Genomic DNA, 25892 nt, shown 5'->3' with positions numbered 1-25892 from the left:
TGGGGGAGGGGACATTTGATATTGTTTCCACCACCCATCGAAATGTGGGTGGGGGGGGGGACGTGTCCCCCCCTGGATTGAAGCCCATGGTCAGTTATACCCATAAGGAATTTGTGGATAAAAGTGTATGTGTCTCTTGCTCCTTCAGGGTATTCTAGGTTACAAGCATAATAAACCCCAAAGAGGCAAACACAGCCCTTACTACCGAATGAGTATCCATGAGGATTTGCTGTTCTTCAATTATATAAAAGGTTTTGGGACTTGTTACTGGACAATGGACGATTGTCATTGTCAAACAGATGTTTCACCTGCCTAATCCCTTTTAGGAACATTGAGTTGTACAATGCCATCTTATTGTTAACTTTAATAAACGAATTCTTCCAAATTATTTGTTCACCATAGTTGGAATTAGGCTTAATAAAAGAGTGCAACTACCATGCATGACAGACATCATAAATAAATGCATTTCTTATATGAACGTCGTTTATTTTATAATTACATTTAAACAGTAGGGATTTTCCGTACTTTTTCAAATGAAAATCGAAAAACAGTTTCCAGTCGTTATCGCTACTTTCATTATATCTGTTCTCCCAGGTACACTTAAGACTTTGAATACAATAATTAGTATGTGTGACTTTTAGTCCACCTGAACTGATAGTACCAACCATAGAGGAACGGCAAATTGTTTTCAGGTTTCCCACTCCAAATGAAACGACTAATAATGGCATCAAAATATGTTATAAACTCGTGTGGGGGATTTGGAAGAATTTGGAAGAGATAAACCAACTGCGAAAGCCCGAGGGCTTTAACAATGGTAACTTTTCCAATTGGAGTAAGGTCCCTCTGTGACCAGACACCCAGTAAACGTTTGAGCCTCGAAAGCTTAGGAGGAAAATTCAAACTAAAATGGTCTGATCTGTTACTGGTAAAAGAGACGCCTAATAAAGCAACAGGACCGTTAGACCAGTTCAACCCAAATATGTTACGGAACCACGGCTCCTATAAAACAAGACAATATTTTTGAAGCCTAAATGTTTATACTCCTGTTCTATGGGATAGACTCTATATGCATATGTCATAGAAAGATAGCAGGATGTTTAATTGCTGAGAAATGAGACCTCAAAAGTCAAGAAAATGCCAACATGCCACGGTGGCGACAAATTGCGGAATTTCAAAGTGTGATAAATCGGTTAATTGTTAAGCAACGCAACTGAAATTTTCAGAATATGCTTATTTCATAGTGTTCTGACCATACAATAAATTTTGGAATTTTGGAGATGGTGTAGCAACAACTATTTGTGATTTGACACTGAATGACCCCAACGTAACAGCATCCTCCCCATCTGGTATCACAAGGTCCCAGTTAGTTTTTCCTCTCTTTGTCTGGAAATAAATACAAGAGACAACAATTATGCATGCAGTGACATGTGAGTAAGCAATTTTTAAAAATGTTCTGCCCCCTGGAAATAAGCTACAAAGATATCTTACATTATGAATACCCAAAAGGGCTTATGGAAAAGAGTTGGAAAACCAGATAATTCTAAGTAATTTTTATGTTAACGATATTGCTAAGATTATTTGTGTGCTAACGGATTTCTACAGAATCACTATGATGTAAGCATAATACGTAAACAAATTTCAGACCTGCCCTCCACCAAACTCAACTTTCTAGTCTGAACACCAATGGTGTATAGTGGCTCATATGCTAAGTGATCTTTGATCCACAAAACCACGTAATGTAGATGAATGCTTCAATGGTTACAGAAAACCATGTTCCAGCTCCCTGGTCTCACTCATAGATCCCTGTTATTACCAGTAGCGTGCTCAACGAGAAGGGGCTCTTACCTCACATCGTCAGCCTAGAGAAAATGGTTCCAGTCGGGGGATATTTTGCTTTCAGCCCGGGAAGAAATTGACCGCTACTACAGGGGTAGATTTCTCCTCTTATTAACCTAACACAAGGTAATAATTACAACAACCTTGTGTTTATACTTACTTATGCAGACCTTGTTTGCCTCATTGTAATGTTCCATTAATAGCAGTAAATCAATGCAATGTGTACAATTCAGAAGTAGGCATTTTCCTAGTTAGAGAGAATGGAGCTCGAAGAACGAATTGGATCTTGAGAAAAGTTGGATTAGCAATTAATTATAAGATCGCTACTAAAAGTTGACTGTACCTGCATCGTACAACGCGTAGATAGGCGTGAAACTGTACAGCTTTAGCGTAAACTGTGGTTTCTACACGACTGTATGTGCTTAGTTAAATTTTGATTACGGTATACTTGTTGCAGCGTCATGCATTGACACGAAATATGGAAAAAAGATTGAACGTGATTTGAACTCAATATAATACATGTATAGGTAACCGGCGCCTGCGCAGCTTGATAAACGCATGCATACCCACTCATGACATGGTGTACAAACTGTTAGAAAAGAAAAGCCCCTAAAACCACACCTCTTTTCTTCTAATCCTGAGGTTTATGAAATATTGATCGTAAATAAAAATAGGACGGGTTTGGGGGTGGGGGTGGGGGAGCGTATTCGAACTTTGTTTAAATTTATAACTTAAATATACATTCATTATTTTCGGTGAATAAAACTTTGATTGATAACTTTCAACCTAAGGTTAACCCTTAGCTTGGTAATAAAACAGAGAAAAGAGAAAGCGACTGTAAAAAAGGTTTCACAAAAAGATATTCTTGCAAGCAGTAGATGCCATGGCTACACCTGAGTGTACATATTACCTTCATAACTATATTCGTTGTTATTGGTGTAACATTGAAACAATTTGTTTTATTTATTTAAGGTTAATGTCAAATCCTACTTTAAAGTCACTGCATCCCTACATTAAACATACATTTATCATTGTTTGTGCGTAATGAATTCATGTCATCGAAGTCATTCAAAATATTCCATGACCAAAAGATCATAACCAGATTACCAATCTACTCCTGGTATGCCTCGGCTGACAGGGTCAAAATCAGACAAAACACATCCCTGGTTGTGATACATGCTTATTGAACTGTTAGAGAATTCTACATTACATTCTGTGCCACACAAGGGTCATTATTTTTGGATTTAGATGGGGTGACAATCTGGCAACCCCGAAACTTGCTGTACTTCTTTCATTGGGCTCTGTATTGTGTTTTACACATTCGCTGAAATGAGAATATATGAGTATTGAGCATATAAAATTCTTTGGAAATCCTCAATACGTATACAATTTTAACAATAATATCAGTACCCAGGCTGGGAACATATATAGCACAAAAAAATAATGTACTACATCACGATACACATAACAGTGGAGAGGTCATCTGATTTTCACTTGTGCGAAGTGCAATGTTTATTAGACCTACGAAAATTTGACTTCTTTTGCTGGGAGCGTGAATTATAATGATACCTATAAAACTTGTGTTTACTCGATAGATCTCACGGACTGTCCAACATGCGGAATCACGGAGAGAGATAACAGAACTATATAGGGTAGCCTAGGCTTATTTGGGTTCAAACTCAGTCCTTCTGTCCCTCGTTCAAATAGTCATGGCTATGCAACCTATGTTGCGTTTTCATATTCTTCCGATAGCCGGGAAAATAGACCAGTATCATAGGCAGGCAACGTACTTGATGCCTGTGGGCTACAGTGACACTTTCTTACGCAGAATTGGTACTAACGGCTAGCATCTCCTAACATATGAAAAAAAGTTAACTTTCCGTTGCTTGTAAGTGAAGGGTTTCTTCTTGTCGCTACAAAATGCAGAAAGTAATGAAACGTGATACATTTTTAATCTTTATCTGGACCTGAGATGTCCAGCGTTGCTATATATATACACTGTGTTGTGCACGGGTATCGACCATAGCTGCATATATTGACTGCACACTAGTGTCTAATTACCGACGGTAGCAAGCTGTGTGTGTATTATCTGGGATCGATGGTGGTGTCTAACATTTCTGTTACATCTCATTCGAAACTAGGTCAGATTACCAGCATCAGACGTTTCTTTGTGCGCGAGTCTTCTCTCCCTTTAAAATATGAAAACGCAGACAACACGGATATTAAAATTTTGCAGCTTCAGTTTTTTTTTCCACAAATGAAAAGAAGTGGACAGCATTTATTTTTTAAGAACGAAGGATTATCATAAAAAACATAAAGAAAATAACAGCCATCTGCACCCTGAAAAATAGAAAGTGGTCATCGACCGGTAAATTACACAACAATATATAGCTTCGATATAACTGAATATCTAAAATAACAGTGGTTCGTCGTTAAATCACATATTCCTTTTCTGAATACCAAACGTTTGTCAAGTTTTGAATGAGTGAGATTTTATTGCTGACTGAATCAGTTATTATTTTTTTTTGGTGCGCATAATTAAGGATGATTGAAGCTTAATTGAGGCGGTATTTGTTACTTACAAAGAGCACATCTCTTACACATCTCATCACTACACAACAAACATATAATAAGCTACATCTCGCTGAAGGGTGGTGATGGACGTAAATTTGTTCTCCCAGTATAGTTCGTAGAAATTATCATAAAGGGCGCAAAACATCGTAGTACCCAAGCGTGTACTTAACTTTTCTCGGCGGCAAGATTTGACGCCGCATAACATTGTTCGTAGTGATACACAAACATGTACAACCATCGTGCGCGTATCTGTATGCATGCCATGGTAAAACACTAGGTCTAGGTACCTGTGTCATAAACATTGTTACTGAAATGGCGTAGATGGAGACCGAGGAAAGCCTAGCTGCATTTCCACGATTACAGGTATGCATAAATGTGCATTAACAAAATTAACAGAAGTATGACGATTGACCGTTGTCAGATTATTCAGAATGACGTCCCTATATTATCACTCTGGTGACTATAGGAACGCAATATGACTAGTCCCATAGAAAAACATTGGGGTTCAAGAAATAGATTCCCCCCCCCCCTTCCTCCCACCGTCTTTTAAACTAGAATTTTCAATTTGACAATGACTGCAACGTGAACCACAGTGACTTCCTAGGTAAGTTATAATTCTAGTACTTATTTTTATTCGAATACTTATTTCAAATCCATGATATACAACAAAATTCTCTGCAATTTTCTGCGACTGGAATTAATCTCAAATTACCAGCACGGTTGCAGCTACTTTAAAAAAAAATGCATTTGAACTTTTCGGATATTTTCTTTTCACAAAATTGCTGGCGAAATGCCAATGTCTATTTTTCACAACATAAAACAGTTAAGACGTACACTACGGTACATTACGTTCTAACATTTGTTTTGACCTAAGAAATATGAAAACGACACTGTCATATTCACAACCAGCATATTTTTTAGGACAAATTTCATTTCATCCAGTCTAACGTGTTCAATAAATCCCTTTTCCAAAATATTCATTGAAATATTGTGGATGTCCAAGCACTGGTAATTAATACAGCCTCACGAGATTGTGGTCATCGAAAATAACGATTGTAAACACGGCTATGAGGGTTACACGTGTGTAACCCGTATAGAATTCAATTCGGTTTGATTATATTGCGTGAAACATCATGACGTGACAACTTTGTGTGGATGTAAAGACGGGTGACACAGTATAACTAACTTTATGGACTTTTCTCCGGGTTACCCAATCAGGCGCGTAGCCAAGGGAAGGGGGGGGGGTGAACGGGGCAGCCCCCCTTGAGCATATTTTTATTTTTTTAAAAATGTTTTTATGATATCGCTAGTATTTTCAAAAGAGAAAATGCTAAGATGCAACTTACAAAGCCTGGGAAGTGCCATTTCCTGCGATCTGGGAGGCATTTTGAGCCAAAATTTTCTTGTACGCTTCGCGCCAGTCATGGCGGCGCTACGCTTAGATAGTTTACAATGCCGAATCTACACTTTCGCCCTCCCTTGGCAAATTCCTGGCTACGCGCCTTTACCCAATTTAGTTAACTGGTGCACGTAACTATTGATACTAATCGAGTCTCTTAAAATACGTGGAATAATGCAAACTCTTGATTCCATGTTCCTTTAAAATCAGTTCTTAGGAGTGCGTGACCTATATAGTTACAATACCCTTTTGACTCTAAAGTTTGCATACGCAAATAGTACACGTTAGTTCTACACCTCCATTCAACGAAGTATGGTAACATCGTAAACGAAGTTTGTAAGAAAGGAAGCTTTGAGTGCGCTATAGCGTTGAACTTAAACCTTGTTAGACACGCCCCTTCATGATAAATACACCAAACCCTACTGTAAATAAATTACGCTGGCGTTTGGGATGGAGGGGGGGGGGGGCGGAGTTTCTACTGTTCGAATATTGCCATTAGAGTTACACGTTAAGGGTACAAATGTTGAAGCAAAAGGTAATAATTTGGTTATAAATTCCAGAAAATTTTAGTATAAGTTTGGTAAATTTGAAGCTGACTGTAGTTCTAAATTCGGTGGCTTACGAAATTTTATAATTTGAACAGAAAATTAACATTGTATAACATTATATACAACGAACCCATAAATGTTGTCGATCGTCAACCTGACACTCAGCAGAACTAAGCTGGCATGCACCATGAGTTAGTCACCAAAATAGACTACTTATATAGTGCTCCACATGCAGCTTATATATTACAGCACAAAGAATGGATGAATTTAACAGAAATTAATCTATTTAAAGTGATTTGGAAGATTCAAATATATTAACATGTGGTTCTAAATAGAACCCTCACCGCTTCCTTCACTGACCGGGTATGATACTTCATAACTTCTGCCTGCGTCAAAATGTGGATATATATATGTTATATAGACTTACTGCACCTTTTTCTTTTTGCATCGAAATATCTCTTAATACAAAAACATATCTTTTAATGCAAAACTATGATTGTGATTTTACATTTGCGAATACTTTTGCAAAATTCGCTTGCAATCTGTTTAAAATTTAAAAGTCTATTTGATATATATATATATATATATATATATATATATATATATATATATATTTATATATGTTCTAGAGAGTAAAGCAGTCTAACAATTTTGCACCTGCTATGTTTTGTAATAGGCAATTACTTTCAAAATGCCATCTATTGTTTGCCCAACCATTCTTTTTTTGTTATGCAAAATTAGCATGTATTGTATTGAGTTACAGAATATGTGTTTTAGAGACAGTGGTCAGTTGTAAACTGTTCTTCCTAGAGAAAGGTTAAGTGGAAAAATAAGTATAAAACAGAACACAACGTGCAGACTGAGAAAAGGAGAAAAAGAAAGAGAGCGAGACAGAGAGACGAGCAACGAAAAATAAAAAGGGAACAAGCAACGTTCCTTTTGAGTTTAATTTTTACTATGTCTGGTGAACAATATATATATATATATATATATATATATATATATATATATATATATATATATATATATATATATATATATATATATGTATATATATATACATATATATATATATATATATATATATATATAAATATATATATCAATAGCAGAGATTAATGATGTCATTACGGCAAATGTACTGGATATAATATTTTTAATTAAAAGTGTACAAATCATTTTCCTACTGAAGAAAAATAACATTGTTATAAAATAGATGCACAATGATGATATTCTAAATAAAGAGCGCACTGGGAACCAAGCAAACCATTGCAAATCTATTTTCGTACATTTATTACAACAATATATATAATAAAGCTGTTCAAGTGAAATACATCTCCCAAGGTGAAAGCACATTTCACCACATTTTGTACGCTACATAACACTTCTGCAGAAAGGAAGGGTTTAAATTAAAGCAACTTGTACAACTTGATCGCATGTATGAACATTAATTTTCATCAGCCTTAATATGCCTGATTATGTAACTATGTGTCTAAATATTTATTTTATTTTCGTAGAAGAACACCAATATCTCCTATACTGGATTCGGCTTAAACGATCTCGCCTTACCACCTCCAAACTGCTTACAGGTACATTTGACAACTTGTATTAAATTTCTTTGCTTAAAAAGGCACGCCTTGGTCTTTTATGCAATACAATATAATGCATTTTAACACTCAGCACGATTTTACTTTTTAAAATGCGCTGCATGTACACAAATTCGTTCCTCATGATGGCTGGTTAGCCTCTTAGCTAATGGACTATGGTCCGGTGAACTGAGCCACTGATTTATATATATATATATATATATATATATATATTTATTTATATACGGCTCTGTGGGTGAATATGTAAGCGGAACATGCTAATTAACTCAACGATCGGGTAAAAAGCAACAACCCATGTTACAACTCCACAAGTTACCACTGAAAACCAAGATGACATATAGTCACATGGTTACAGAAGAGGAGAGGACAAGATTACAAATATAGTACACTTAACGTTGCTTCAAAATGTTTTGCTCATATATATATGGACCAGCGGCGATTACTAAAACTTCGTCTCAGCATTGCCATCATGTTGACTAGTGTCCTTCATTAGAGATTTTCCTCCGTCTCCTTCGTTGTTTCCATTTCCCTCCTGATTTGTGGAACGTCGTGCTCTCTTTTTGTTTACTACTAAGACAACGACGACTACAAGTCATTATCCTCTGTTGGAATCTGTTGCCCCTGTAAAATACAACGAATCAGTTCCAGAAAATGTTTCGGCAATATATCTTATTAAATTATAATCAAAAGATATACATAGACCATAACGTTATAGTTATACCGATGATCCACTACCAATGGGACAATGGGTCAATGGAGCGCGGGGTCGTTTCAGAAATCTCTGAAAACTGTAAACATTACTTTAGGCCTTGCTGAATGCCGACAAAAAAATAAGTTACAAAGTAAAATTCTACTGCCCGCTATCGTGAAAATCAAAATGAATAAAACATTTGGCTGGTTCGTGGCCTGAAAAGGTTGCAGACCGCCGGTTTACAATATATCTAGTACGGTATATCACATCATATATATTGTGGAAACATATCGAATATCTATCATATGATTTTTTTACATGATACATGATAAATATTATTTTAGAAATCTAGGTGCAAGTGTTGCTACAGTCCTTTTATTCGATCTGCTCCATTTGGAGCAGAGGGAGCCGTTTTAAAATTTTGAGCCAATAGACACATTTCGGTTTCTTTTCCCTTTTCACCTGATTTGCTCTCCTTTTTTTACTTCTAAGACAACGACGATGACGACGGCGACGACGACGACGACAATCCATATCAAATGTAGCCATGCTCTGTTGGAATCCTCTGTTGATAAAATACAATGAATCAGTTCCAGAAAATGTTCTCACAATATATCTCGTTAAATTATAATAAAACGATATACATAGAATATAACGTTATATATAGTTATACCGATGATCCACAACAATGGGACTTGTCGATGGGGCGCGGGGTCGTTTCAGAAATCGCTGAAAACTGTAAACATTAGTTTAGGCTTTGCTGAATGCCGACAGAAAAAGTAAAATTGTTCTGCGCGATATCGTGAAAATCAATTGGTCGAGACTGATTGCTAAAAACATTGGCTAGTTCGTGGCCTGAAAAGGTTGCAGACCACTGGTTTACAATATATTTAGTATTTAGTACGGTATATCACATCATATATTTGTGGAAACATCCGAATATCTAACAAATAATTTCTTTTACATGATACGGGTAGAAATCTAGGTGCAAGTGTTGCTACAGTCCTTTTATTTGATTAGTGTTATGATAACGTTTTTATGGCTACTTCTATACAGACATAATGTTAAGTCTTAATATGCCTCACAAAGCACCATTTGATTTACAACTTTTCACTTTTGCTCCAGGAGGAGGAACCCCAGCCCCAACTTCATCAACCATCATTACTTTAAAAGAAGAGCATTTAATAAAATGCTGCACACTTCCAATTTCGGTATAAGGTCATATTATATCTTACCTGGTTTGGTAGTTTCCGTTGTGTATGTAGTAAATTGGAGCTCTGTGGTCACACTGCGTGAATAAGCGAGTTCAGAGTTTGCATTGCGCAAAAGAGGTCAAGAGGTCAAATAAGAATACTCTCGTTGCGACGAGAGTTGTATGCTCGCGTACCCACGTTAACTTAATGAGCACTTACAGTAAACATTAGAAATCGCATAATTTACGTCTAAATTTACTCTGTTTTTTCGCTTTGGGATGGATATTCCTACAAGTTTGGAAGAGTTTAAACTTTGGAAAGTTGACAGACTGAAGGAATTTTTAAAGAAACGAAAGTTGAAGATGAATGGCCGGAAAGAAGAGTTGGTTGCTTTAGCGTATGCTGCCGTTCAGATGAACATTGCTGAAGTTAATAAAGCAGATGCGCGAAATGAAAAGGCAGATGACTACGCATCGGTACTTCAGGTTGAAGGAAAGACCATGCCCGATCCTCTTTTGGATTTACCACTTGCATGGGAAGGCGAAATTGAAATGAAAAAATGGCCGCCTTGCATGTACATTGATATTGCGCATTATTTTACCAGTATTGATAACATTGAACTGAAGCAAAGACTGATGACGGACTATAAAGATGGTAAAGTCTTCAGCTATTTAGAGTCTGGGTGGCTCTGGGAAATATTTTACAATGCCATTTCTGCCGAGTCAAGGTTGTGCTTTCTAAAGGCAGAGTGTACACCATCGCAGCGTATTAATAATATTCCTTGGAATAACCCCTGGAAATCCCCCCACCCACTATTATTTTTTATAATGTTCTTCTCCAAATAAAATAAATATTTTTATTTATTCTTTTCGAACAAATTGAACCCACCCTATAAGAGGACAAACAAAAACGAATGACAGCGAATGACCGAATGACAATTGACTTTGTACAGGGTTAATTATCATTCGCGAATGACAGCGAATGACAACGAATAACAACGAAGGACGGTGGTGAGTGGATATAAGAGGGATAAGAGAGAAGAGGTCCCACCTTTATGATCAGTCTGGGAAAAGAACCTCCGCCAGGGAGGCGACCGTCCCCTTGCCCTGGGGGGGGGGTAATAAAAACAATAATTTTTATACAGCAACAATTTTGTTTTCAATTCCCCTAAGTTCACGGGGTAAAATCCCACAGGACAAGTCAAACATCTTGCTCAAGAATTTACCGAAAATACCGGTCACAGTCGCAAAATGTCAACTCGAATTTTTGCGATTTAAACCCCAATTTTCCGATTTTTTGCGTGGCTTTAATATACCCACAAAGTCTGAACTGTGATATCCAGTTGAAGCAAATGTCTGTGCTGTCATTTACTTTCATTCGTTTTAGTCAACGCAATTTTTTAGTGTGTACAACATATTGTCATTCGTTATGTGTAACGCAATTGTCATTCGTTTCAGTAACACCCCCTATAAGTAGTAGGAATATGCCAAGAATAAGACTAAGCTTATTTTAAATCACGCATAAAAATGAAGAGAACTAATATTTCTTAACATGAAAAACCATGTAGTTGCAACTACAATATACCAATGCCTTTACTATGCAGTGTTCGTTGATGGACGTAAAAGCAACGAGTATGAGGATAGGTTATGTAGGCCTATTTAGATCTACAGTTCTGTCAGTGTCACTGTTAGTATTTTAGACTCGAGTGGCTTACGATATTCTCTAAAAAAACAGTTCAGGCTCATAATGACAAACAAAAGGGCAAAATAGTTTGTTCCATGCTATATTTTAAATTCATTTCCGAAAATTATCAGTTAGAACTTCCGCGAAGCATTAAGACACCCGCAACCACGTAAGGTCGCGTAACCCATACGAAGGATACAGTAACATATACTCCTTTTTCCCGTTCGTAGGCCTATATCAGACTAACTATTTCACGTGCGATACGGACCTGTGTTCCATTATATTCAATATTATTATGAAGTAGTTTCAGTCAATTTATACACGTTTTTAAGTCGTAAACACACCGAAATATGCACTAGAAATAAATTCCGAATGTCGCAGTAACCCATTCTTAGTGCGATTATCGTCATGAAAAGCTGTCATTGTTTACGTTTTCCGAGGATTCAATTCTCAGTTGACCTGACCCCAAGTGAGAATCGGGCATGCGCACTCGTAACTCTGAACTTGCTTATTATCAGTATCTGCAATTATGAGTAATGGCGGATAGCGATGAGAATTAACTATTTAACTAACATTAAAAACAGTAAACGTATTTTTGATTCTCGGTTGTAAAATTATGTGTGATGCTATGTTTATTTTACGTCTTTTGAACACGGATATAAAGCAAACGGTTGGTAACTCACTGGCAAAATTTTATCATCTCCATTATTACCATCATCATTATAATTTCACATACCGTACACTTTAGAAGTAGACACCGCACAACACAGTGGTGTTTCAACTTTTCTTTAAAACTTTTCAAGACATAGGAATGCACATTTTGACAGATGAAGCTGTGAATATTGAGTCTGCTATTGTATAACACAATTTCAAGAGGGTTCGGTGTCACACTACATGTTTTCCCAACTGGGGTGAAGCACTAACAAATATGCTCATACGTCGGTCAATATAGACAAGTATAACATTCATAAGGGATGTGCACGCATTTAATTTCAGCGAATTGAGAATTTACTCTCTATGGTGTTGAGGATGATCGCAATTTACTGAAGTGAAAGTCACTCTTACCAGAGAGTAACTTACATGTCAATCAAGTTCTAAAAGGAATGAGTTATTTCACTCTGTCAGAACTAACTTTGCACAGAACAGAAGTCTGGAATTTTCCAGGTTATAGTGGTCCTCCTGAACACTCTTGAAAATTACAGATTAGAATATATAACAAAAAAAGACACTATTAGTAAATACATTTACCTGTTCTTGAAATATATATTGCACACAGCGTGAATCTTAATATATTTTAATCGTTTCTGGTTCTTACCTGGATTGGTAGATGCCGTTCCATTGGGCCAACAGTATGTTACTCCTGCCCCTTCAAACACATATAGATAAACAAAATGTTTTCATTCTTGACAGTTATTAAAACAAGTAACATTCATATGGAATGTTCAATCTACATTACAAACAATGGAAAGTCCTTCTTTGGGAGTGTAAAGGATGATCAAATTATACTTGTACTGAGAGCCACTCTTATCAGAGAGGGAATTCATGTCAATTTAGCTCTAAATAGATTTACAGCTTTCACTCTATCAGTTAAATTTGCTAGCATTTACTCTGTGGTGAGCAACTAAATGCAAGGGTGTCTTCAATTGGTCGACAACTAAATTCTGTATTTTCGATTATTCGTTTATACTCTACTTTGGAGGTAGTGCATGTACTTTCAGATTATAGTGCTTTATTTGTTAATTAATGTTCAATGATTTTATATTTATATTACGGCGTTCTTGGCACTAATTAGTACACGGATGTAAAGTATGAACTTCGTAAGCACTCACCTATGACAGAAAACGTGATTCTGTATTCCATAATTTGGTGTTCGCCGCCATATCGGATGACTTTATACTCCTGTTCATGTTTGAGCTGTACATTCTTAATGACAAGGGATCCATTTTGTGCGACGTCATATTCGTTACTATCGTAACCTCTTCCTGATTTAACTCCGTTCTCTAATCTAATAATTGATGTATGCTCGATAGTATCATCATACCAATATACATCTTCATAACCTGGCTCGAAGTTACAATTAATTATGCCCTTTTTTCCGCAGTAGCCATATTGACTACCCCAGCAACCAGACTCTGCAAAAATGAAGGAAAATTTCAGGTAAGAAATATATATATATATATATATATATATATATATATATATATATAATATATATATATATATATATATATATATATATATATATATATATAAATGAAAATCGTAATGACTTGGAAAATCAAAAACAGTGTAAAAACTTTCAGACTCCACCGGGATTCGAACCACGGGCCTCCCGCTCTGTACGCGGACACCCTACCACTAGGCTATGCACGCTGATTGTATGTCCAGAGGTTCGAAACCGGTAAGGAAGATCGTAATTCCACTGTAGGCGTTTGTCACCTATATCGAACAATACTAGCTCTGTTTTTGGTGACATATTTTGCCTTACTCTAGAGATCAAACATGATGCTATCCAACTACATATATATATATATATGATGCTATCCAACTATATATATATATATATATGCTATCCAACTATATGATGCTATATGATGCTATCCAACTTTATATATATATATATATATATATATATATATATATATATATATATATATATATATATATATATATATATATATATATATATATATATGTGGGTGTGTCATGTCGGCTACAAATCTGTTCTTTTGTTATTTAGTTGGTACATATTTATATTGTTTCCTTGGTTTCATCAAACGTATTCACATATCATATCTTATAAATAAAATATATTTAATGACTCATTCAAATCAGGACTAGAGGTAAGGATCAAGTGGGATAAGGTAACATATTAGAGCACGCTAGAAAATGCATGGATCTCCATTGAAATAGCAGGCCACCACGACAAACAAACATGAAAGGGTACCAAGGCACTTTTCTAAAGAACAAAAAGTCCAGAAATATAAACAAAAAGAGAAGAAACGAGCATGTCTAAATATACTGTTATAATACATATGCATCATTTCACGAACTCGCAATGCTTATCAAGGTCACACAATGTCACTAAAAAGTATTAGAGTGCGCTGTTTGTGGAAAATTTCACTCCTTATTGGAACTCTGGAAGGCAATTTCTTGACAATTAAGCTGAAAACATGTTGTAACATACCTTTCAACAGCAGCAGAACTCAACAAAGAAAAAACTCACCCAACCCCTGGCTGTTTTTATTTTCGACTTTTTGCTTAAAATGAACATGCGAGCAAATATTTCTTTTTTATATGTGACAGATCAATTAAATGTGACAACAATAAAGAGGCTTGCATAGCAATGGGCGTTATTTTTTATTAAACGCTTTGGCAATGTTCCATATCAACACAAAGGGGGCATCTTTATCACGGGATAAAGGTACAACAAATGAATTACTCATACGAATATGAAAACAAAGTTGGGAAAGCCTCAGTTAAACCATTTAACAAAATGGATTTTATGAATCGAAGTGATTGTTCTGTATAGTGTTGTAAACTTTTACAACCAAGACACTTATTAACCTTGGTAGAATTAAATTATACTTGGAAATTAATTTTTAATGATGAAGTGATTACTTTTCGTGTAAATTACTCATATGTAATTGGCATAATCAATAAAAACCAAGTTTTTTCCACGGTTTGGATCACTAAATTAATTGTGTTTTTCTGTATAATGGAAAATCATTTGTCATAAACTATACACCGAATCTTCAAAACGGCATTAAATATGAGACTGCATTCATCACCTACCTAGCTTAAATTCCACGCGATGAACGGTGGAGATATTATTGGCATCAATTAAAATCACTCTGTAGTGGGCTTCGTTTTCTTCAGTAACACGACGTATGACGAGAGATCCATTCTGTTTTACGCTGTACTTCTCGCTCTCGTAGCCCGGACCAGAGATGTCCGATCCTTCCAGTTGAATCAGGGGTTTGTCCTGTTCCAAATACCACGAAACTTTATTGAAATTTGGCTTAAAGTGGCAAATTATATTTCCCGTTTCTCCAAAGAAGCCACTCTGTTGAGTTGGACAATGTTCTGTTAGATATGAATAAGATACCATTAACAGTAAGTCCCAGCTCTCTTGATCCAATAATAAAGATAAACACATGAAGTTGCGATCCGGGTTGCTTGAAAACTGTGCAGTACAGGAACCATTACAAAACGTATACGCTACAACTAAACTCTGTAAGTGAAATGCTTGGAAAGCGCTTACTATATTGAATAAAATAGCAGGGTTAAAGCAAAGGTCATCGTTTCAATTTGTTCCTATATTGTATTATATTTTAAAGAATTGTCGTGAAACTTTTCAGGTCGATAATGGTACACTAATTGTATTATTTCATTCTGAAGCACATGCCATGGTACCGGCAAGTAAGGCATTGCTCACATGTGCATGTGTGCCTTTGCAGTGGTGTAATATGCCTTATACTGAATATGTTCTATGTTGGCATGGTGATTGTAATGAGTTGGAAAATCCAGAACAGTGAAAAACTTCCAACCTCCACTGGGATTCGAACGATATATATATATTATGAGTTGACAAATCTAGAACAGGGAATATATTATATATATATATATATATATATATATATATATATATATATATATATATATATATATATATATATATATATATAGCATATAGCATACGATGGTGCTTGCGATGGTGCTTGCGATGGTGCAGAAATGTGTGAGTTGGTAGGCCTCTACATACTACACCAACTAGAAGCGGAGCTAGAGGTGGCCAGTGTCGGCCTCTACAGAGATGACGGTCTTGCCGTCTTGCGAATCCACTCTGGAAGACAGGCAGACCGCACCCGCAAAGAGCTGGTCAAGATTTTTCAGGCGCATGGACTTAACATCACGGCCCAGCCGAACCTAAAGTCGACTAACTTCCTTGACACAACCCTGGACCTAGAATCTGGAACTCGCAAACCATACATGAAGCCCAACGACGAGCCGCTCTACATACATGTCAAATCTAACCACCCACCCACCATCACCAAACACATTCCCACAGCCATTGAAAAGGGGATCAGGGAACTCTCGTCGAACGAGGGAGCCTTCAGCATGGCATATCGCCTTACAACGCAGCGCTAAAGAAAAGCGGGTACGAACGTACCATCTCATACGACGACGGGGGCGCACCAACAACACCCAAGAAAAAAAAAAAAAACCGCCAGAGGAAGATCACGTGGTTCAACCCACCATTTAGTAGGAACGTGGAAACCAACATGGGGTCACAGTTCCTCAAGCTCATAGATAGGTACTTTCCACGTAGGAGCAAGCTGATGAAGATCTTCAACAGAAACACGATGTAAGTGAGCTACAGTTGCATGAAAAACATGGATTCCATCATCAAGTCCCACAACACCAGAATAATGCGGGAAAGCAACCCAACAACAAATGCCACCAAAACTTGCAACTGTCGAGATAAAGGAGCCTACCCTCTGCATGGAGAGTGCTTATCCACGAAGCCACCGTCACTTCCGGTCCCGATTCGTGGTCATACGTTGGGCTCACCGGGGGCGATTTTAAATCTAGATACCGCAACCACACGAAGTCGTTTCCCAACAAAAAATATGAAAAGGAGACAGAACTATCCAAGCAGATCTGGGCACTGAAAAGCAAGGGGAGCTATTACACTATTGAATGGAACATATTGAAGCAATCCGACACACATCAACGCGAATCAGGATCAAGCAATATATGCATGTAAGAGAAGCTAGCCATAATACAATCGAAGGACAGATGCATCAACAAATGAACAGAGCCGTTATCGCGCTGTCGCCATGGCAACCGTAAACACACACGCCTGAAACCGAAATAGCCTGTGTTGATCAGTTCAGTTGCCTGATGATCGGTGCGCTAGCCGTACCCGTGAAACTCCGAGTAGCAGTATGATGATAGTTTAGTTAAGTATATTATGTGATATTCTAGCTCTGCCTTGGCAAGAAAGTTTAAGGTATTCGCGGTCGTATGGCAAGCCATTTTATTTTTTATTCAGTATTTATTGATATAAACAATTATTTAATGATATCAACAATTATTTAATGATATCTGAAATTGTTTTAATGATATGTACGTCATATTTGATGATATCATTAAAAAAAAAAAATTTTTGCTCATGCAAGTAGCCAAGAGTAGATGTACAGTAGATCAGCTGCCATACTGCATATTTATGCAGTGCATTTGGTATACTGCAGCTGAATGGGTTGTTGCACTTACTGCTAAAATATTACTATGTGGTACAGTACTGTAATTCTAAGGGGAGTGTACGAAACGATATAGCCAGCTTCTAACTCACTTACATTGTTCTCTTTTCATGCATAGGATTGCTCAGAAATTGATACTATGTACAAATTGAGGGTAGTGTTGTCACCAAAGGACATTCAGAAGGTGTCCCTTGAGCAACGTCCAGAGTCTGTTGAAAACCTTATGGAAACTTTGAAAGATAAGTTAAGCCTTGAAGGCAGTTTCACTTTGCAATATGCTGATCCAGACTTTGGCGGTGAGATGGTGAATCTAACTAATGCAAATGATTTACCAGAGACATGTGCATCTGTCCAAGTGATATACACTGAAATTGCTGAAGATCAGTGCTATCAGAGTAGTACACCCTCACTGTCATCTGTCGGTTCGTTCGGAAGCTCACATGACACTATGAGTGTTAGTTCAAATGATGACATACAGTCGGTAGAAGCCAAACTGAGACAAGGGTGTTGGCCAGAGGTCTTTCAGGTACCTAAAGTAGGCCCAGAGCTTGAACTGGTTTTTGAAGATGGTAATAGAAAGTATCTGTCAGAAGGAAAGAAGCACCTTGACTTAAGCAAAGATCACAAAAGTCAGTTTCTTGATGCGATTGCTACCCGCATTTGGGAGTACAAAGCTTATCCAACACACATGGAATACACTGATGTAGCAAAAGCAATCATGAGGACCTATCCTTGTTTGGCTGAAAAGGGAAGTTCCTCTGGCTATGATGAAATGCTTAACAGCATCAAATTTAAGATGGGTAATCTTAGAGCAAAAATGAGAAAGTTGGACTGCATGGAACTAAACGCTAACTCAAGGAAGCGCTCCTACCCTGGAACGTCTTCATCAAAACACAAAAAACCAAAGAGAGCAGAAATAAATTACTTACCAGACATTCCAATTGGAGAAGATGCAACAAGTATGGAGTCTTATTGAGAAAACTTTTGCACAGAAGTTCAAAAGAGAAACAGGGACATGGACAAGATTTAAAAAATGATGATAAGGACTGCATACCGTAGACAGGACCTGGTCTTAAATACGCCAGCCGTCAACGAAATGGTAGAAAGATGCCCGCCTTATTTCTTCCCAGTGAAGTAAGTTCCTTAATTGTTCATTAATTTATTGGGGGTGCTGTCTCCTTCACTAAAATTGGACATTTTGTTTTGTATTTTTCATGATATAGTAGCTGCAGTGTATAATGAGTAGTAAAAGTAATCACAGTGGGTGATTAGTGTTAGAGATGTTTTATTTCTTATGTATAAAATTTTGGTAAAATACAGAAAAAAAGAGATACAAAGTATGTGGTCTAATATGGTGCAGCAGGGTGATCTGATCAGTAATTAGCATTTTAAGCATTTTTTAGCATTAGTAATTAGTATTTTTTAACCCATGGATGTCAGTCACCATTACTTATTTTGTTTGTCACTAATATCTGCACTAAATACCTGTAAAATTAGTTTATAACTGTATATTATATATGGTCTTACCCAGGATTCCGATTGGCAGTTGACTACCATCGACAAATGCATTTACAAGTTGCATTTATACTCTCACCTTGGAAATGGCTTTCTATAATATTGCTACCTGGCAAAAGGGAGCCATCTTCTTTTCATGGGGCAAACTTAACTAAATATTGTTTTCTACATTTCTCATTTTTTTCTTTCAGTTGAAGGCTGAGTTTTCGAGGTTAAGCAACCTTGCTCTGGACAGCAGTTTCTTTTCTTCACTAGACCAACACCTTGACAGAATGGTGGAAATATTGTCAACCAGACAAAAGTTTCAGAACTTGTTTCACTTTGAGACAGGGGTAGGCTATATAACTCATTCTGTAGTGTATGGTATGATCAGATAATACAAGAGCTCATTCATCTATATTCTTGTTTTAGCAATACTTAAAATACAGTAATTAAGAGTACATACTTTTTATTAGAAATTACCTTGTGACAATTTAGCAGTTACATTTTGCATTGTGTGTACAATATTACATGCAAAAGTAGCATAAAGGTATGCTGTATTTGCCCCAAATATACCAGAAATTCAAATATGGTTACCTTTGGTAGCATAAAGGTACTGTATGCTGTATTTGCCCCAAATATACCAGAAATTCAAATATGGTCACCTTTGGTCAAAATTCTTACACTGTTTTTATTACCACCTTGGAGGAAATTTACTTTAATTTTGGTTTGTTTCATTTTTGCATTCTACTGTATATGTTAACAACACCATTGGTTTATTTGATCCATCGTAAGTACAAATTGTGTCCTGGATATAGATTCAAGAAAAAGGGACTGCTGAATATTTTTGCTAATTGACAGCTTAAACAATAATATTCTTTAGTTAAAGAAGTTAATATATTGCTGTTTTAGTGTAATTTATCAACAAAAAATAAACCGTCAGGCTACTTAAATAACCCTCTTAACAATTTGAAACCATGCCTGTGGCATTACATTCCATTATAAACATTCATAGTTATCATGCATCTGAAGTGTTTAAATAGTTCATGTGGTGTCCAGAGAGATATTGCAAACTCCATTTGACTGGTAATTATCTTGTTTCTTGGTAAATCTTGAAAATGTGTTGAAACAAATTGTAATATGGAACAGAATGCCATGGGAAATTGTTTCTCTGCTTTTACATTTCAACTTATGAAGAATTGTTGATTGGGTGAATAGGCACTAATAATAATCATTGTAATAATCAAAGAGCGAAACAAAGTTAATTTTATGATATACCGATGTTTTCTTCAGGCAGAGAAATGATATAATAGCCCACACCTCTAGTGAGTTGGAAGGGTCCAAAAATGTCTGAAAAAAATTCTATCAGGCTTAAACTCTAGTTTACATTTTCATTTTTATTCAGAGCCATTGTTTGTCAAATAATCACTTTGTACTTGCTTAGTTATGGAGAATTTCTAACAGCTTGCTTGCATCAATGTGATTGGTATCATAGTATATGTTTCAGAAATAATTTGCAAAATTTGAACTTACAAACATGTTCATCCTAAACAAAGCCCAATGAGGGATGTACTGTGAAATCATTTACAGAAAGTCAGTATTAATATTATATATACTGATAAAGGAAAATGCATCAGATATCTGTGTTGTGATGAAACTATTCAAATCACAGTAATACAAGTGTTTGAAGGATCCAAAAACTGGCAAAAGACAGGGATTGACAATGGAATTCTTTCAAAGTATTTTGTGTTCCAAATGGGTAAAAATAAAGTGCTTTGCTGTAAAGATCTATAAACAAACATTTTTCATGATGACTTTACTTTGCATGCAGGTTTTCATGAGTAAAGACTGTTGTGCTTCCTCTCAGATTATTAAAAGAGTTTTACAGAGTTGCTTTATCTTATGATTAAAATGTAAGTTTTTGAGTACAAAGGACCAAACGGGGGCTATTTGCTGAACCCTGGCTTGATTTCATATACCCCTTTCTAGGATGAAAGGTTGTATGTGATTCCCCAAACATATCCCTAGCTTTCATGGGAGCTAGTTTCATGGTAATTTCTAATATAAGGGATCAAAATATCCTGAAAAGAAATTTTTCATATCATTGAAAAGATGAAGTTCCTTTTTGATGCTTGGTTTTCACAATTGAACAATGCTCATATCTATCATAACTAGTCTTTTTCATGAAACAGGTGCAAGAACAATTGGTGGCATCACTATAGCTTTGCTAATGACAACTTTAAGTGCATTCCTTTAGTTAATGAAACATTGCTGTTTTGAGCATCGTTGCCTAGTTGCCTATTTACATGATGATGTAATTATGATTCACCTATAAAACTATTTGCCACAAAATTAAAAGTCTTTAGCTAAAACAATCATATTGTAAATGGCTGAGAGGAGTGGTTACTTCTTTCTTCTTGGCTTTTAACAACATTGGTTATTTCCAGCAGCCATAACATATTAATTTTACTTTTGTATTTCATACCAAAGAACACATGCACTTGAAATTGGTATTTACTATCTCAAATGAATCATGGAAATGAATGATTGCAGCAGGCATGTACCCATGCTCCATGTTCTTCTGTGTCTCATTATTGATACATTTTGGCGTTGTTTCCACCGATAAAAGTATTAGGCACTTTTATGCGTTTGATTATTTCTTCTATTTCCTTGTTAAAGTACATTGTTACTGACTTCAGAGGTTGAAAATACAGTTGTGTTGTTAACTTACCAATATATAGTTTTCTTTACTAAAATTGTCTGTTGTCATAACTCAATTAAATTGAGGTAACCCGCTGCCTAGAATATGCCAAGTAGCGTCAACTTAAATATTCAAAGTTAACTCTGGAGATAATGGAAAGTGGGAAAAACTTGAATTGGTCGTGTCAGTTTAACGAGGAAAGGCTATGCTGTATCAGCTCTAATGTTTTAGTTACCATAACTTGCCCAGCTTTTTCTCAAAAACAGATAAAGATTAAATTTATTGGACTTTGCTGATATCTGTTGCCATAACTGATGAACATGAAGTGTAACAAAGTAAAACCAGTGAGTTGGTTGTAACCACTACTGTCAAGTCTTACTTATGGAGTTTCTGGGTTAGTAGAGTGAACTTAAAAATGTTAAGGCAGCGGGTTACCTCGACTTTTTCAAGTTGTCTTGACGTGTTGGGTTTTACAGTGTACCACCAGCTTAGTTCCATAAGGCCTATTTACGGATGAGTTACTGAGACTACGCCGTATAACCAGACATATCGCAGCCATATTTAATGATATCATTAAATATGGCCGAATTTTTTATATGTACGTCATAATTGTTGATATCATTAAATCGAATTAGTGATATGTACATATCATATCAGTAAATATGACGTCATATTTGATGATATCACTAATTCGAATTAATGATATGTACATATCACTAATTCGAATTACTGATATCAGTAAATATGACGTCATATTTGATGATATCACTAATTCGAATTAATGATATGTACATATCACTAATTCGAATTAATGATATGTACATATCACTAATTCGAATTAGTGATATCAGTAAATATGACGTCATATTTCATGATATCAGTAATTCGAATTAGTGATATGTACATATCACCAATTCGAATAAGTGATATCAGTAGATATGACGTCATATTTGTTGATATCATTAAATTGAATTAGTGATATGTACATATCACCAATTCGAATTAGTGATATGAACACATCACAAATACATTTAAAGATATCTTTAAATCATTTCTTGATATCACTAATTGCTTTAAAGATATCATTAAATGAATTATTGATATCAAGAAATGAACTGAATTAATGATATCATTAATTGGTTTAATGATATCAACAATTCGAATTCTTGATATCAACAATTGATTTAATGATATCATCAAATAATTAAAGATATCATTAAATATTGAATAAAAAGTAAAACGGCTTGCCATACGGTCGCATGTGGTATGTTTATTTTTTACATTTTTCACTGGGCATCAAATTGCAATATTTTTATTGTGAAAACCACCTTTGAAGAAGTTGTAATACGTTTCCAATATTATGTGAAAAATAAACGTTTTTGAAATGTTAAATAATACGTTGAGCAAAATTAAGATAATGTACAAAATTTAGCTATATTGTGATACAGGGACATTGTTTACCATCTTGTTTTACTAGTTGTCTAATGAGACTCCCCAGTATGATCTCTTTTAATTTTGAGTATCCGCAAACTAGTTGACAAGCAAGTTACACCGTTGGTCATCCAGTCTCTGAAGAAGATCCTGCTAGGATCGAACGTAAGGCCCACTTACTTTTAAAGATTCAAGTTACACCGTTATATGTTTGGCGGTTTAATTATATTACAAAGGAAGGTATGCTATACTGACTTATTGCTGTGATATTACTTGGACTGATTTACTACCTCTACAGCACTGCTATACTATTCAGCTTCCTCCAGTGTATTAACCAAACGTTTCGATGAAACACTGAAATTCGTATTTTTTTCCAAAAAGTACCCAATCGTTTTCTGTCCCCTCACGTTATGCGTAAAAAGCGGTTTGCTTACAGGTTTATATACAACGTCAGATCAAAAAAGATATTTTGATGTAGACTTATGTGATAATTTCAATTTTGATTTGTCCAAGTTTGATTATACCTCAAATCTTACACTTACCATGTACTGAAGTACTCGACAGGCAGACAGAAATTAACACATATGAAACTGATGTGTACCAGTTGAAGCATTTCATCTCGCCAGGTCTTCGCCTTCCTGGAGAGTGTCAACGTAAATATCGAACAGTTAATGTAAACTCCTTTTGTTTTTTTCGGGTTAATGTGATTGCCTTATTTTTGTTACATATATCCTTCACACACTGTAAATGTGACCTACGTTCTACAGCAGGTTTCGGTTTGAATTGTGGTTTGATTCCGAAAGGCACCCACGGGCCAGTTAAGCATGTATTCTGTTAAATAGGGGAACTTAAGATAATCACCCCTTTAATAAACGTAGAGTGTACTAAAAACAACGATAATATTTTCTACAAACGCTCATCACACTTATGAGAAACTTATCTGAATACCTCTCCATAAACCCTTAGGCATATTTCGGAGAAGAGGATTATAACTATTTGTAGGTCTATTGTAGGTTACATTACATGTTAGAATAACCAGAAAGTTGAACAGTGATTCGTTACTACAATTTTCCCGTAAATGAGATCATGTCATGTAAACCACATGCTGAGAGGGTTCTTAAAACTGGATAAGTTGGATTAACATAATATGTATGAAGTTCATCCAAGATCTATAATTTTATAGGTATCGTGTTTATAAGATCAATGATTCGGATCCACGTATCAAGTATGAAATTTATCCAACTTAACATTTGAATTGAGTTATTGTATTTGCAATTTTTAACCTTCGTAGAAAACGATATGGTTCTTGTATCCAAATACCAAGCATGCTAATGATTGCTTTTGTAGTTATCACCTCTACAAGGGTTTGATACCATGACCTCTGGAAACATGATATAACATTCTCTACGATAAACAATAAATTCTTTGTACTCAAGGAGGTGGGTGCACATGCAAACTATTAAGTCCATTCCCCTTTTATTTCTTGAGTTATCGTGTTTATAATGTTTTCAGACTATTTCAGATCAGTATATCGCCGAAGAAAACATTAAGGTTCTTTAACAAACGCAAGCACACAAATGCAACAATCGCACATAAATAAACACACGCATGCGCATTCACACATCATTTTCGTCAACGTGATTCATTTTGCCTTTGTCAGGGTATCATACCCGATAGGTAACCGATCAATAGGTAACCGATACAATAGGTAACCGATCCCTTGGAGGCTAGGGATGGCGAAAATAAACTCAAGTCCAATACTTAACCAGTAAAAATAGGTCTATTCAGGCACATACAGTTCCCCGCTGATAATAACCACTCTTAGCTAATCTATCACGTTAACTCGGAACCGAGGCATAAACATATAAGGAGAGCAGCTGTAATGGAATGACATTGTGGCCTAAACAGTAACATATACGGCAGCCAGTAAAAACACAAAAAGTCAAAATAAGAACTTACCAAGTTAACTCCGAAATACATCGTATCAAGCAATGCTGCAATATCCTCTATGTTTAACTACAATTTTTTTTATAAATATCATCGTAATGCACCCAGGTGTCGTACAATGAAACTCAAAGCTCTGCTCCCCGTGTTGATGTATAATGCAACGCGCTATGCTGTTGTATTTAGCGTAAAGTTACTGTCATGATATATGTAGTGGGCAGCGTTATAACAAAGGATCTAGTAGTAGGTGCAAAGTCCAAATGCATGTATCGTCATGATCAGCATGTGTAAATAATATCAGCAATGGTTTCTCTTTATGAGATTACTAAATATGATAGATGGGTTTGTCTCACCCTATATGGTGTTGACAAGACACAGAAAAACAAAAGTCAACAACAACACGAACAAAGAACTTGAGGCTTCAGTTGATTTCAAGATAAATCGCGGGAAACAAGCAACAAAAAGAGAGATAGAAAAAAAAGAGTATCATTAATGACAAAGAATTTGAAACACAAACTTTATGCC

The 25892-nt window shown here is 35.9% G+C and overlaps 1 protein-coding gene across 8 annotated transcripts in view; it reads right to left on the bottom strand.

Moving 5' to 3' along the window:
- Positions 1-25892, bottom strand: part of LOC139973273 (cell adhesion molecule CEACAM5-like) — a 178505-nt gene that overhangs the window by 91807 nt on the left and 60806 nt on the right. The window contains exon 4 of one of the 8 annotated variants that reach the window (XM_071979834.1): positions 15327-15617. The exons of the other annotated variants lie outside the window; for them this stretch is intronic. Within the exon in view, the coding sequence (XP_071835935.1) occupies positions 15327-15617 (291 nt within the window). The remainder of the gene's footprint in view (positions 1-15326; positions 15618-25892) is intronic. 8 annotated transcript variants of the gene reach the window in all.

This window comes from Apostichopus japonicus, chromosome 9, assembly GCF_037975245.1.
Source record: "Apostichopus japonicus isolate 1M-3 chromosome 9, ASM3797524v1, whole genome shotgun sequence".
NCBI lineage: Eukaryota > Metazoa > Echinodermata > Holothuroidea > Aspidochirotida > Stichopodidae > Apostichopus > Apostichopus japonicus.
This window is presented reverse-complemented; position numbering and strand designations above follow the sequence as displayed.